The sequence below is a fragment of the Heptranchias perlo genome, chromosome 7 (assembly GCF_035084215.1).
Source record: "Heptranchias perlo isolate sHepPer1 chromosome 7, sHepPer1.hap1, whole genome shotgun sequence".
Lineage (NCBI taxonomy): Eukaryota > Metazoa > Chordata > Chondrichthyes > Hexanchiformes > Hexanchidae > Heptranchias > Heptranchias perlo.
Window position 1 is genome coordinate 37,926,742 of NC_090331.1, and position 16,012 is coordinate 37,942,753.

At 42.2% G+C, this 16,012-nt stretch overlaps 1 protein-coding gene across 1 annotated transcript; it reads left to right on the forward strand.

Moving 5' to 3' along the window:
• Positions 1-947: 947 nt before the first annotated feature.
• spc25 (SPC25 component of NDC80 kinetochore complex) lies at positions 948-15,936 on the forward strand. The gene is made up of 7 exons (XM_067987338.1): positions 948-996; positions 10,817-10,962; positions 12,862-12,927; positions 13,014-13,160; positions 13,438-13,542; positions 14,010-14,108; positions 15,529-15,936. Exons 2-7 carry the CDS (start codon positions 10,821-10,823, stop codon positions 15,645-15,647), a joined length of 678 nt encoding a protein of 225 aa, XP_067843439.1. The 5' UTR covers positions 948-996; positions 10,817-10,820; the 3' UTR covers positions 15,648-15,936.
• The last annotated feature ends 76 nt before the right edge of the window (positions 15,937-16,012 follow it).

A 16,012-nucleotide genomic window follows, 5' to 3' on the forward strand; every position in this document is an offset into this window, starting at 1 on the left:
CGAGCGGAAATTGATAGTCAAGTTCCGCACCCATGAGGATGGCCTCAACCGGGATCTTGGGTTCATGTCATGCAAAACGTAACCCCACCAGGGGGGAAAAAAAAGTTATCTGTTTTTAATACAACTGGATATTCTCTCTCTCTCTGCCTTTTGGGTCTCTTTTTCTCTCTGTCTTTGTAATCTATCCCATTGTGTATTCAGAAAACTGAGATGTAATGTTTTCCGTGGCTAACCTGTCTGAACACCAACGACTCCTTTGATTGCTGTGATCGTCTCCCAGCCGAGATGTGATAGGGGGCAGTTGGAAAGATTATCTGTAATCACCAGGCATTGTTCTTTGACTATATATGCTATGCGTTTTTAGAACCCTTCACTCACCTGAGGAAGGAGGAAAGCTCTGAAAGCTTGTGATTTAAAATAAAACTGTTGTGCAAGTCCTAACAGAAATCTATATACACGTCCAGGGCATTTCTTTTATCAGCAAATCCCGTTATTTCCTTCAAGCTTCAGCCCCATTAGACTTTCCTCCTACTAAAACCCCAGCTCCAATAGACAGAAAATGCTGGAAACATCCAGCAAGGTTGTAGACCGGCCACGTTAATTCTACCTTCCCCTCTCCACAGATGTTTCTAACAGCTGCAGTATTTCACTTTTTGTCTGCACGATCCTTCCGGTTAATCTCACACTGCGACCTTTGTCGGAAGTTGATTTTCCTGGGCTCTGGTCCGGGTCGTACCATCACTAAGCCTTTTGATTTGTAAGAGATATCGTGTAAATCCTAAGGGAATTAACGCTAAACTGATTAAAGAATAATTAAAATCCCATATAATTTCTCTCTGCTAGAAGAATATTCGTGCTTTTGGTTTTGACAAGAGTTAGGGACGCGCGCCGTGCTCCCCCGCAGGTTTTGGACATTTGGTGCCTTCCTCTTTAGGCGCCACCGTTAAAATTTGAAAACCGGGAGAGCGCGCGGAGCGGACTGGCGGAGAGGAGCGGGTAAGAGAGAGAGAGAGAGAGGGATCGAGATCGGCGGAGAGAGGGAGGCGGAGGAAGATCGGGATCGGCGGAGAGAGGGAGGCGGAGGAAGATCGGGATCGGCGGAGAGAGGGAGGCGGAGGAAGATCGGGATCGGCGGAGAGAGGGAGGCGGAGGAAGATCGGGATCGGCGGAGAGAGGGAGGCGGAGGAAGATCGGGATCGGCGGAGAGAGGGAGGCGGCGAGGGAGAGGGGAATTGGCCGAGAGAGAGGGGAGGCGGAGAGGAAGATGGGAATTGGCCGAGAGAGGGGAGGGAGAGGAGAGAAAGAGGGAGGGAAAGGGAGAGAGAGAGAGGGAGGGGGAGGGAGAGGGGATCGGCCGGGAGAGAGGGTAGGTAGATTGGGAGAGGGGGCGGCTGATTGTCCGGAATTGGGATGGGACGAATTGCTCTGAGGGAGTAAGAAGTGGTGATCATTGCGGTTATCAATGCAGTCAGTGTGTTTTTTATTCGTTCATGGGATGTGGGCGTTGCTGGGAAGGCCAACATTTATTGCCAGTCCCTAATTGCCCTGGAGAAGGTGGTGGTGAGCTGCTGCCTTGAACTGCTGCAGTCCGTGTGGTGACGGTTCTCCAACAGTGCTGTTAGAAACATAGAAAATAGGAGCAGGAGTAGGCCGTTTGGCCCTTCGAGCCTGCTCCGCCATTCAATATGATCATGGCTGATCCTCTATCTCAATACCATATTCCCGCTCTCTCCCCATATCCCTTGATGCCTTTTGTGTCTAGAAATCTATCTAGCTCCTTCTTAAATATATTCAGTGACTTGGCCTCCACAGTCTTCTGTGGTAGAGAATTCCACAGGTTCACCACCCTCAGAGTGAAGAAATTTCTCCTCATCTCAGTCCTAAATGTCCTACCCCGTATCGTGAGACTGTGACCCCTCGTTCTGGACCCTCCAGCCAGGGGAAACATCCTCCCTGCATCCAGTCTATTTAGCCCTGTCAGAATTTTATATGTTTCAATGAGATCCCCTCTCATTCTTCTAAACTCTAGTGAATACAGGCCGAGTTGACCCAATCTCTCCTCATGCGTCAGTCCTGCCATCCCAGGAATCAGTCTGGTGAACCTTTGCTGCACTCCCTCTATGGCAAGTATATCCTTTCTTAGGTAAGGAGACCAAAACTGCACACAATACTCCAGGTGTGGTCTCACCAAGGCCCTGTATAACTGCAGTAAGACATCCTTGCTCCTGTACTCAAATCCTCTTGCAATGAAGGCCAACATACCATTTGCCTTCCTAACTGCTTGCTGCACCTGCATGTTTGCTTTCAGTGACTGGTGTACAAGGCACCCAGGTCCCTTTGTACATCCACATTCCCCAATCTATCACCATTTAAATAATACTCTGCCTTTCTGTTTTTCCTTCTGAAGTGGATAACTTCACATTTATCCACATTATACTGCACCTGCCATGTATTTGCCCACTCACTCAACTTGTCTGAATCACCTTGAAGCCTCTTTGCATCATCCTCACAACTCACGATCCCACCTAGATTTGTGTCGTCAGCAAACTTGGAAATATTACATTTGGTTCCCTCATCCAAATCATTGATATATATTGTGAATAGCTGGGGCCCAAGCACTGATCGTTGCGGTACCCCACTAGTCACTGCCTGCCACCCCGAGAAAGACCCATTTATTCCTACTCTCTGTTTCCTGTCTGTTAACCAATTTTCAATCCATGCCACTATATTACCACCAATCCCATGTTCTTTAATTTTGCACACTAATCTCTTATGTGGGACTTTATCAAAAGCCTTCTGAAAATCCAAATAAACCACATCCACTGGTTCTCCTTTATCTATTCTACCAGTTACATCCTCAAAAAACTCCAGTAGGTTTGTCAAACATGATTTCCCTTTCATAAATTCATGTTGACTTTGTCTAATCCTGTTGATATTTTCTAAGTGTCCTGTTATCACTTCCTTTATAATAGACTAACATTTTCCCTACTACTGATGTTAGGCTAACCGGTCTGTAGTTCCCTGTTTTCTCTCTCCCTCCTTTTTTAAATAGTGGGGTTACATTTGCCACCCTCCAATCTGCAGGAACTGTTCCATAATCTATAGAATTTTGGAAGACGACAACTAATGCATCCACTATTTCCATGCCTACCTCTCTTAGTACTCTGCGATGCAGATTATCAGGTCCTGGGGATTTATCGGCTTTCAGTCCCATTAATTTCTCCAGCACTTTTTTTACTAATACTAATTTCCTTTATTTCCTCATTCTTGCTACTCCCTTGGTTCCCTAACATTTCTGGGAAGTTATTTGTGTCCTCTTCCATGAAGACAGAAGACAGAGTTTAATTGCTCTGCCATTTCCCTGTTCCCCATTATAAATTCTCCTGTTTCTGACTGTAAGGGACCGACATTTGTCTTCACTAATCTTTTTCTTTATACATGTAGAAGTTTTAACAGTCCACTTTTATGCAAGTTTACTCTCAGACTCTATTTTTTCCCTCTTAATCAATCTCTTGGTCCTTTTTTGCTGAATTCTAAACTGCTCCCAATCCTCAGGCTTGCTACTTTTTCTGGCAACTTTATATGACACCTCTTTGGATCGAAAACTATCCTTAATTTCTTTTGTTAGCCATGGTAGGGCCGCATTTCCTTTTGTGCTTTTGCGCCAGAAAGGAATGTATAATTGTTGCAATTCATGCATTCATTCCTTAAATGTTAGCCATTGCCTATCCACTGTCATGCCTTTTAATGAAGCTTCCCAATCTATCATAGCCAACTCATTCTTCATAGTTTCCTTTGTTTAGATTTAGTTTCGGATTGGACTACTTCACTTTCCATCTTAATGAAGAATTCTGTCATGTTATGGTCACTCTTCCCTAAAGGACCCCGCACAACAAGATTATTAATTCCCCTTCTCATTGCACAATACCCAATCTAGGATAGCCTGTTCCCTGGTTGGCTCCTCAACGTACTGGTCTAAAAAACCATCTCGTACACACTCCTGGAATTCATCCTCCATATTATTATTGCTAATTTGATTTGGCCAGTCTATATGCAGATTAAAGTCACCCATGATTACTGTAGTATCCTTGTTACATGCATCTCTAATTTCCTGTTTGATTCCATCCCCTACATTATCACTACTGGTTGGAGGCCTATAGACAACTCCCACCTGTGTTTTCTGCCCCTTGGTGCTTCTTAACTCCACCCAGACTGATTCTACATCTTGATTTTCTGAGCCAATATCCTTTCTCACTATTGTTCTGATTTCATCCTTTACTAACAACGCCACCCCACCTCCTTTTCTTTTTTGCCTGTCCTTCCTAATTATCGAATACCCTTGGATATTCAGCTCCCAGCCTTGGTCACCCTGCAGCCATGTCTCTGTAATTGCTATTATATCATATCCGCTTTCATCTATTTGCACTGTTAATTCGTTTACCTTATTACAAATGCTTTGTGCATTCAGATTCAGTGCCTTTAGATTTGTCTTTTTAACATTTTTAGACATCTTAACATTTTTTTGTACTATGGCCCTATTTGTCTTATTACCATTTTTTCTTACTCGGACCCTATTCGTTGTCTTTTGTTTGTACGCTCTGTCCCTTCCTGACACCATTTGGTTATCCTTACCCCAATCACTTTCCTGCACTGCTTCTTTGTCTTTTCTCTTTAGCATTCTAGATTTCTCTCCACCGGGACCCTCCCCCCACCCCTTATTTAGTTTAAAGCCCTGTCTACCTCCCTAGTTATTCGATTAGCTAGAACTCTGGTACCAACGGAACAACTCTCTCTTTCCGCAGTACTGGTGCCAGTGCCCCCCGACTCAAAACCCGCTTCTCCCACACCAATCTTTGAGCCACGCATTCATCTCCCTGATCCTATTGACCCTATGCCAATTTTTTTTTTATTCGTTCATGGGATGTGGGCATCGCTGGCGAGGCCAGCATTTATTGCCCATCCCTAATTGTTCTTGAGAAGGTGGTGGTGAGCCGCCTTCTTGAACCGCTGCAGTCCGTGTGGTGAAGGTTCTCCCACAGTGCTGCTAGGAAGGGAGTTCCAGGATTTTGACCCAGCGACGATGAAGGAACGGCGATATATTTCCAAGTTGGGATGGTGTGTGACTTGGAGGGGAACGTGCAGGTGGTGTTGTTCCCATGTGCTTGCTGCTCTTGTCCTTCCAGGTGGTAGAGGTCGCGGGTTTGCGAGGTGCTGTCAAAGAAGCCTTGGCGAGTTGCTGCAGTGCATCCTGTGGATGGTACACATTGCAGCCACAGTGCGCCGGTGGTGGATGGGGTGCCAATCAAGCGGGCTGCTTTGTCCTGGATGGTGTTGAGCTTCTTGAGTGTTGTTGGAGCTGCACTCATCCAAGCAAGTGGAGAGTATTCCATCACACTCCTGACTTGTGCCATGTAGATGGTGGAAAGGCTTTGGGGAGTCAGGAGGTGAGTCACTCACCGCAGAATACCCAGCCTCTGACCTGCTCTTGTAGCCACTGTATTTATATGGCTGGTCCAGTTAAGTTTCTGGTCAATGGTGACCCCCAGGATGTTGATGGTGGGGGATTCGGCAATGGTAATGCCGTTGAATGTCATGGGGAGGTGGTTAGACACTCTCTTATTGGAGATAGTCATTGCCTGGCACTTGTCTGGTGCGAATGTTACTTGCCTCTTATCAGCCCAAGCCTGGATTTTGTCCAGGTCTTGCTGCATGCGGGCACGGACTGCTTCATTATCTGAGGGGTTGCGAATGGAACTGAACACTGCAATCATCAGCGAACATCCCCATTTCTGACCTTATGATGGAGGGAAGGTCATTGATGAAGCATCTGAAGATGATTGGGCCTAGGACACTGCCCTGAGGAACTCCTGCAGCAATGTCCTGGGACTGAGATGATTGGCCTCCAACAACCACTGCCATCTTCCTTTGTGCTAGGTATGACTCCAGCCACTGGAGAGTTTTCCCCCTGATTCCCATTGACTTCAATTTTACTCGGGCTCCTTGGTGCCACACTCGGTCAAATGCTGCCTTGATGTCAAGGGCAGTCACTCTCACCTCACCGCTGGAATTTTGTCCATGTTTGGACCAAGGCTGTAGTGAGGTCTGGAGCTGATTGGTCCTGGCAGAACTCAAACTGAGCATCGGTGAGCAGGTTATTGGTGAGTAAGTGCCGCTTGATAGCACTGTCGACGACACCTTCCATCACTTTGCTGATGATTGAGAGTAGACTTGATGGGGCAGTAATTGGCTGGATTGGATTTATCCTGCTTTTTGTGGACTGGACGTACCTGGGCAATTTTTTACATTGTTGGGTAGATGCCAGTGTTGTAGCTGTACTGGAACAGCTTGGCTAGAGGCGCGGCTAGTCTGGAGCACAAGTCTTCAGCACTACAGCCGGGATGTTGTCGGAGCCCATAGCCTTTGCAATATCCGGTGCACTCAGCTGTTATCACGTGGAGTGAATCGAATTGGCTGAAGACTGGCTTCTGTGATGGTGGGGATCCCGGGAGGAGGCTGAGATGGATCATCCACTAGGCGCTTCTGGCTGAAGATAGTTGCAAACGCTTCAGCCATGTCTTTTGCACTCAAGTGCTGGACTCATTGAGGATGGGGATGTTCACGGAGCCTCCTCCTCCCCTTAGTTGTTTAATTCTCCACCACCATTCATGACTGGATATGGCAGGACTGCAGAGCTTTGATCTGATCTGTTGGTTGTGGAATTGCTTAGCTCTGTCTATAGTATGTTGCTTCCGCTGTTTAGCATGCATGTAGTCCTGTGTTGTAGTTTCACCAGGTTGGCACTTCACTTTTTGATACGCCTGGTGCTGCACCTGGTATACTCTTTTACACTCCTCGTTGAACCAGGCTTGATCCCCTGGCTTGTTGGTAATGGTAGAGTGAGGAATATGCCAGGCCATGAAGTTACAGATTGTGCTGGAATACAATTCTGCTGTTGATGGCCCACAGTGCCTCATGGATGCCCAGTTTTGAGCTGCTAGATCTGTTCTGAATTTATCCCATTTAGCACGGCAGTAGTACCACGCAACGCATTGGATGGTGTCCTCGGTGTGAAGACGGGACTTCGTCTCCACAAGGACTGTGCACTGGTCACTCTTACCAATACTGTCATGGACAAATGCTTCTGCGACAGGTAGATTGGTGAGGATGAGGTCAAGCAGGTTTTTCCCTCGTGTTGGTTCGCTCACCACCTGCTCCAGGCCCAGTCTGGCAGCTATGTCCTTTAGGACTCGGTTCAGCTCAGTCAGTAGTGGTGCTACCAAGCCACTCTTGGTGCTGGACGTTGAAGTCCCCCACCCAGAGTACATTCTGTGCCCTTGCTACCCTCAGTGCTTCCTCCAAGTGGTGCTCAACATGGAGGAGGACTGATTCGTCAGCTGAGGGAGGGTGGTAGGTGGTAATCAGCAGGAGGTTTCCTTGCCCATGTTTGACCTGATGCCATGAGATTTCATGGGGTCCGGAGTCAATGAGGACTCCCACTCTCTCCTGACTGTATACCACTGTACTGCCACCTCTGGTCGGTCTGTCCTGCCGGTGGGACAGGACATACCCAGGGATGGTGATGGACGAGTCTGAGACATTGGCTGAAAGATATGATTCTGTGATTATGGCTATGTCAGGCTGTTGCTTGACTAGTCTGTGGGACAGCTCTCCCAATTTTGACACAAGTCCCCAGATGTTAGTGAGGAGGACTTTGCAGGGTCGACTGGGCTTGGTTTGCCTTTGTCGTGTCCGGTACTAGTGGTCCGATGCCGGGTGGTCCGCCTGGTTTTATTCTTATTGTGACTTTCTATAGCGAGATTGTAAAACTGAGTGGCTTGCTAGGCCATTTCAGAGGGCGATTAAAAATCAACCACATTGCTGTGGGTCTAGAATCACATACAGGCCGGCCCGAGTAAGGACGGCAGGCTTCCTTCCCTAAAGGACATTAGTGTCTGTCCCAGTGCTGGCTGCTATATTTAATGCCCTGTCTGTTTCACTCACTGACCGTGTGGTTGCCACAGCATTTAGTCCCTCGCCCCTGATTGTGCTCTGCAAGGTCATATCTGTCCACCCTTACTGTGATATTCACTATTAATAACAAATAACCTGCTCACTGACTCAGGAGGATGGATTTCAAGCCTCTTCAAGCAGTTGGCTCGACAATGGTACTGCCAGAAACCAGGGGCTCAACACCTACCATCTCACCTTAGAAAAAGGAAAGTCTAGGAGAGAATATGTTCAAAGTAATTACCTCGGTTTTGTCGCGGTGTGGGGGGTTGGGGTAAAAAGAGATATATATACCTGATACAAAATCAATCTTGCTCCCCACCTCTTCCTCACCTTCATGCTGCTCCTAATGACATCATCTGCAGACGTGGGATCAGCTTCCATCTGTATGTTGATGACACCCAGCTCGACATTTCCACCACCTCCCTTGATCACCTCTGCTGTTCGATTGCCTATTCAACATTTGTCTGAGATGAGTCCAACTCAACAATGGGAAGAAGAAGTGGTCATCTTTGGCCCCCACCAGAGATCTGTTCTCTTGTCACTGATTCCATCCCCCTCCTTGCTTGAACTGGACTTGTTCACAACCTTGGCATCCTGTTCAATTTGAAATTGAGCAGGAGTGCACCTCCGTGGCCCACAAAAAATTATCTGGGTCACTGCCTCCCCCGGAACCCCATCCTTCACGACCCCGACTGCAACTTAATGTACTGGCCACAGCTCCAGCCCGATTTGCAGTGTTCAACCTGGCAAGCTGCGTCAAAACGACCCCCACATCTTCAAGTTCCTCCTCGACCTCCCTTCACCCTCCACTTCTCCAAAGTTTTGCAAGCATTGATCAGGCTATACAGAACATTGCGTTCAGTTTCTGTCATTATGCCACAAAAAATACACATGCATTGGAAAGGGTACAGAGGACAGCAGTAAGATTGATGCCCAAGAGTAAATGGATTGCATTATGAGGAAAGATTAGTGAAGCTTAAGGGGGAAGTGGAATGCTGTCAGATTCCAGGGCCTCTTCTGGATGCTTCCAGATCATCCCAGTGCTGGTAAATCAATGTACCTGGCAGTACTACTTGGCTTAACGCCCATGGTCTTCTAAAATATCTGATTCATAAAGCAATGTCATAGGAAGTTTGCTAATGTATATTTATTTTTTGGAAGAAAGTACTTGAACAGAATTCCTTTTATGGGAATATATGAACGAGGAACATGTCTTAAATAAACAGGTATCTTGCTCGAGCAGAAACTCAAATGTGTTGCTTCAGGGAGTTCTGGCTGTACTGAACAATGTAACTACATAAGATCTAATTTGGTTTGTGTGCAAAATGTTGCAAGTATCTGAACAGATAGTTGCTATCAGTATGTTTTCTATTTATGATCCTGTAATAACTCACCTTAATCCTGTTCTGCTTTACACATGATGAAAGCAAGATGTTGATTCTGTTTTAATTTGCTTAAAGCAGATGTAATATCATGTAACATACCATCATGTCAGACCTCTAAATTCTGCTCCAAGGTTTGCCTTGCATAGGGGACAGTACAACCTTTTGGGAAGGCATTAGCCATTTCTCATAGGAACTGTCTGTTGTATAATTAAATGAAAAATGCACATTTCCTTCTGTAGGTATTGCACAAAGCTCAGGTTCTGTAGGAGACCCCTGTTGAAATGCCATTTAAAAAAAAAACTGCCTACAGGTTTGATCATAGCTGTCAATGTCATCAAAGCAAACTTGTAATTTGAATTGATTCCCATGTTCTGGAGGGAAACGTAAGGATTGTATTGATCTGGAATAGTTATTTTGGTCTGCCAAGTAAAAGTTGCACTCCAATTGTCGGGTGTGTCCATCAAATACTTTGCGGTTCTGAAACTTTTAAACATCATTGGTCTACATGAGGTGAGTGAGTGTGTTGGTGATCTTTCTAATGCCAGATCTTGGACTGCATTCCAGTTCCTGCTAAAAATCACTTGTATAGGATCTAAACAAATGAGGGGCACATAGGAAGAAGCTTTGTGATCACTGAGGCAGGAATAATTCCTCATCTTTTGGTCTGAACATGTGCGGATAACCATCATTCAATCATTTCAAAGCTAGCTTTTGTCATGATTTGCTCAGGGGGCAGTCCAGCTCTTTGCAGTTGGATCTTTCATGCCTAGTCCCAGCAAAGCTTGGCCATTTCTTAGGTGACTCTTTTAAATAAAAAATGCTAAGCAATGAATCACTTTTTATTAGCCATCCCAAAATTCAAACTTTTTTTTACAGGACTAGTAATAAATACTCTGCAACTTTCAAAGATGTTTCTAGCATTACTCCACCTGAACACCTACAGAAAATGTATTTTACGAAATGTATAATTTTTTTAAAGATATGAGAATTTCACCTTTTCAGTAACATTCACTGCCCTATCCCAAACATACAGAACAATAATCATATTCTACATAAGCATGATTATGCCCCTTTTCTACAGATTTGACTGAAACAAATGATACTTAGTACATTGAAACCACTTCCCTCATTAACTTACATCAAAGGTGGAAAAAGTATATTCAGTCTTTTAAAAATGTTCAGAGTAATGGATTGTGTCCTGTGTACTGGTGGAAAACTACTTTCACATTCCAAGATTTAACTTTTAACTTTTTAAGCATATCAATACCAATGTTATTAGTGATACACATTGTAAAGTGGTGAGAGTAACCTGATTACACAGCCTGTATATCATAATGTATATGGACTCTACCAATTATTTAATTCCATGTTATTATGTACTGGTGTGAAACATTTTTAATGCTGTGAACAATTTGCTATAGATCGATGGATAACTTCAAAGAAGATGCACAAAGTCAGCTGAATGAAAAGCTAAAAGAAACCAGGATCAAATTTTCTAGTTTGTGGGAAAACTATAATCCAGCAGGATTTAAACTGAGATACCGAGAATCTTTAAAAGTCACAAGAGGTATAGTCTACAGATTCTAATTCTATCTATTGTATATGAAAATTAAACAATAATTACAAATCGTGTGAAATTCAGTAACTAAAGTGAAGGTGAATTGAAAGACACAATGTTCTATACTCATTGAAAATGCTTGTAGTACTTATGCTCCTTACAAATTAGTTTTACTAGTTTTGTTTTATATGTATCCATTTTTAAAAAAAACTTATGGACTCTACATGTAATTGTGATTATCGGTCTAGTTCTCTGGTGAAGTGTTTCCTCAGAGAAAAATCTGAGGGGAATCTTTCCTCACCACTGTCAGTCAACTCCTGGTGTCTGGCTTAAAAAAACACTGGCAGGCTAGAGGAATGCCTTCACCTTTTAGGAGAGAAGGAGGAGTAATGAAGGGAAAAACTAGAAGATACTAGTGAATTCTCATGATTTGCTCTTTGCTGTGAAAATTTTGCAGAGCACATTTTACATAGAATGGAGGATGCCATTAAGAACTAACAGTAATCTAATTTTAGTGTTTATATCACCTTTTACAAACAACTTGAGCTTTGCTTTGTGTTTGTTATTTTCTGAACTCCATTTAGTTGTAGCCATATCATAGAATATTGCAGCATTGTCAGTCAACTTCTGGTGTCTTAAATAGGTATTAAGTCCACGTAGGGGTTTTCTCCATAATGGGCCATCTAGTCTGATCCCACTTTCCTGCTTGCTTCCCATACCCTTTTAATATTCCACTTTGTTCCAAGTAACTATTCAATTCCTTTTTAAAATAATTTATGGACTCCACTTTAACAATAGTAGAGAATTCCACATTCTAATCACTCTAAAGAAATTCCTAGCTTCCCCTCTAACTCTTTTTCTGATTAGATTAGCGATATTTACCCTATCATAGCCCCCTATCATAGCCTTTCATAATCTTGAAGATCTTTATCGAAGTTGAACAGGATGCGGAGGTTGCAAATAGTTTGGTTCGGTCTGAGACTGTGGCCCGGGGGTATGGTATTTGTGCTGGGAGCCAAAGTTGATGCCTTTAGCCTTCCCAGTGCTTAGCTGGAGGAACTTATGGTTCAACCAAGATTGGATGCCGGATAAGCAGTCTGATAGCACCAAGATGGTGGAGGGGTCGAGAGGTGGTGGAGATGTAGAGCTGTATGTCGTCAGCATGTACATGGAAGCTGATCCCATGTCTGTGGATGATGCCACCAAGTGGCAGCATATTGATAAGGAAGAGGGGGCCAAGGATGGATCATTAGTTCAAAATTACCCCCTTGTTTTTTGCATTCTATGTCTAGTGACTCATGTCAGGTTTCTGTTTCTATTTTCAAGGAACTTGCTTCACAAAAGTAAATATTGTTGCTAATTGGATGGCTTCCTTCTATGCTGTAAGATTCTATGATTGTTAGTTCAGGGCACCAAACTTGTTATCATTTTAGTAGCCATCGCTACCCATTTTTGAGATTGGCCACTGCAGTAGCTGAATAGTAATCAATGTACCAAACAACCGTGCAACAGTGCCTTTTGAAAATGTTGATTATAGCGCATTGTGCTAACAACAAAAATAGCAAATTAAGAGCTACAATGGACTTCTAGTGGCAAATGTATTATCATTTATACATTTGTGTATGGTTTGCCAGTTTTAAAACCTCTTTTTTGCTAAATGTTTTTTTTTAGCTGTTCTTGTATCTAGGGTTAAACTCCATTACCACATGCGGGTATACATAAAGTAAGCTGTGGAGTTCTCTGTCAAAAACTTAGATTGGATTTGATTTGCAATATTTAGGTGATATTGTTTGATTGTGTGGTACTGCCACTTTAGTATGAAATCTATCTTTTTAGAATGACTAATTTCTAAGAGTTAATTTTACTAACATCTATATAAAGATATCATAATTGTTAATTCTTTTACAGTCAGATGCATCAAAATATATGAAGAGAAGAAACAGATGTGTGAAAAGGTCCAATTAACCAGAAAGGGTATTTGCTAATGTACTACATTACTGCAGTTCTGTACTTCAACTGAAACAACTCATCACTAACAAGAAATGTCACCTTTTTTGCAGTTATTGCTGAGCAGACTGCATTCATAGAAAATACACAGGCAGATCTACAGAGTGCAAACAAAAGTTTTGAAAATAATGAAAGACAAAAGCAGGAAGTGATGGAAAAGATCAAGAAGCTGAAGGAAGGACTTTTCAAAAAACAAGAATGTATGTATAATGTTATTTGGAGGTGGGGGGGGAAAGAAAGGATAAACTGACCACATTTGAAGTCAAATAATGTTGGTTCGGACAATAACTGGATAAATTAGTCCCAATTGTATACGTAACAGTAAATATGAAATGTAGAACTGTTGGTGATCAAGAATTTAATAAATTCTGTGCTCTTGATTCTAATGACTACTTTTATAAATATTTGAAACTTTTTTTCTTGAAAATTGCTTGTATTTTTAGCCATGAAAATAATTAGTTCTTCCTCCATATATAGTGATTTCTACACAAAAACAAGAAAATAAAGCAAAGCTGAAGGAATTAAATACATCTGCAGAAATGTTCAAGAAGCGAATGGGACTAGAAATTCGAAGGGTACAAGGTAAGCGCAAGGAATATTGTTTTATAGAAAAGACTTGTACTTTAAGTTGCAAAGTTGCCATTAATTTATCCTTAAAATCCATATCCAGATTTTAAAAGTAAAATTTTTTTAGCTTAAATATTTTGTACAATAAAAATGTAGTGTACAAATAGCTCCAATATCTTTTAGACCTTTGTTCTGATCAACTGTTTTCTACTTTGCACGTTTAGTTTAGTCTTAGGTGAAATTAACTTTGAAAGCTAATAATACTGTTTGTCACTTGCACCAAGTTAAAATGCAGCAAGTGACCAAATAGCAATCCAAGAACAATTTTTGTAGTTTGTAAACAGTAAGACTTGACTAATAGGAACAAAACACAAATTTCAATACTTTGAATCAAATTTTGAATTATTCTTTGTCAAGGTATGTTTTTAGAACTCGCTATTGGTGTTTTTTGGTGTAAAACTAATTTAATGGTTCTTCAAAAGGGGAACAACTGCAATTTATCTTCAAATGCATCAGCCATAGAAATCCTGAGCAACCATTTACATTCCTGCTGAAATTCAATGAAGAAGGAAATTATGAAGGTATGACTTTTTCCAAAACTGAGGTGAATAACCTTCTTAAGAGTATAAAAAAACATGCAATGAGGGATGATAATTTGAGCTTATCAAGCCTGCCCCTTTCACAAACAATGTACAACCTACCCTGTGATGGACTTTATCCCACTTGTTTAATCTTCAGAGCAAAAGTTCTGCATAATTACTTTCTGATCTCCAAAGGTAACAAGCAATCCTCACATCTCCAGCATTGGCCCCTGGCCTGAGGAGTTCCAACAATATTAATCCTGCCCTCTTGCCTCAGCAGCATTGGAACCATTCTGTCCCATGGGATAGTTAGTATGTGCACGGACTGAAAATATTATCATCAACAATGCCATCACAGCTACATATTTATCCAGCGCCTTTTAAAGGTGTCTTGCCCTCAGCAGCTTTTGCGAGAAGTTTGGTTCACATGTCCACCACTTTCTAGGTGGGAAAGGGAGGGGATTTCTTCCAACGTCTAGCCTTTTTAACTAGGGTCACCTGTGATCTCTAGTACAGTGCTCACAATCTGTCAGAGACTGCTTGCATCTATGACATCTATATCTCATGGGTAGTTCAACTGAGCTCCACCCAAGTGGCTGAATGTGATCAAAAGACATTTCTAGCCTTATTTTGAGTAAAGTGATCAAAGTTTGGCTGTTGATCTCATCAGTGGAAACAGGATCATACAAAAAAAAAGTAGCCCATGGTAGGGGCAGATAACTGGTCCTCGTGAATATCAGTTTAAAAATTTGTACTTTCAATTAAATACAATTTTAAAAATTGTGACTGCTTATTACAGTAATGAAGAGCAAGTCAAAAAGTTGGGTTATTTGATCTACACTTAGTTTTCCTGAACTCTTCAATTTTAATTTAAAATCTAAATATATTTTCTGAAGTAAGCACATTTTGAATTGTGGTATAAACCCAGTATTAGCAACTAAATGTAAATTAAATGAAACTCCAAGTGTTGCAGATTCACAGAAATATTTCTAACTTGTCAATTTTTAAAATATTTGCTCTTGGGATATGTGTGATGCTGGCAAGATTGTATTTATTGCCCATCCCTAGTTGCCCTGAGGGCATTAATAGTCAAGTACTTAGAGTGGTCTGCAGCCATGTGTTGGCCAGACTGAGTAGGGGTTGCAAGTTCCCTTCCCTTAAGAACATTAGTGAACCAGCTGGGTTTTTGCAACAATCGGCAACCTCATGGTCATTTTTTATGGTGTTAGTTCACAACTTGCCATGGTGGGATTTTGAATTCATGCCCTTTGTGCTGCTGATCCAGTGAGTTTTTTGTTATCTGTACAGAAAAGAACTCCTATCATGTTGACTACAACGAGGTTGTGGACAGCATTTTCTTTGTTGCGAATGTATCGATTTCCATTATCTAACATTCTGCTGTTTTTCTTTACCTTTGCAGTCACGTCATGTGAACCACCACTGGAATGTATGCCTCTGCTGCAGGAAAAACTCAAAGAAACCAACAATTTCTCTGCATTTCTTGCAAATGTCAGGAAAGCTTTTACTACATTAGTATAACTCCAGGTTGCATTCCTGGTTTTTATATTTAGCTTAGAAAGTGTACTTTTCCCTTGCTGTTACATTTTGTCATCTCTACGAACCTATCTTGGTGTCTAGCTGTGTAATTATAGTATTTTTCTTATTGCAGCCTAAAAAAAAAGCTGTTGTGTTCCCTGTTGTTTATATATATCTGTTTCTCTATTAGAGGCTGTTGGCTGTACTATTTTGCTTGCTGTATATGAATCTAAATTAACGCTAGATGTAAATTTATATACGTTTCCATAGTAAGGATTTTGCTATGATTTCTGACTTAAACACAAAATGCTTTCAGTGTCATAGGTTTTCTGTAGTTATGATTAATAAACATTTTCTTCATCAGCAAT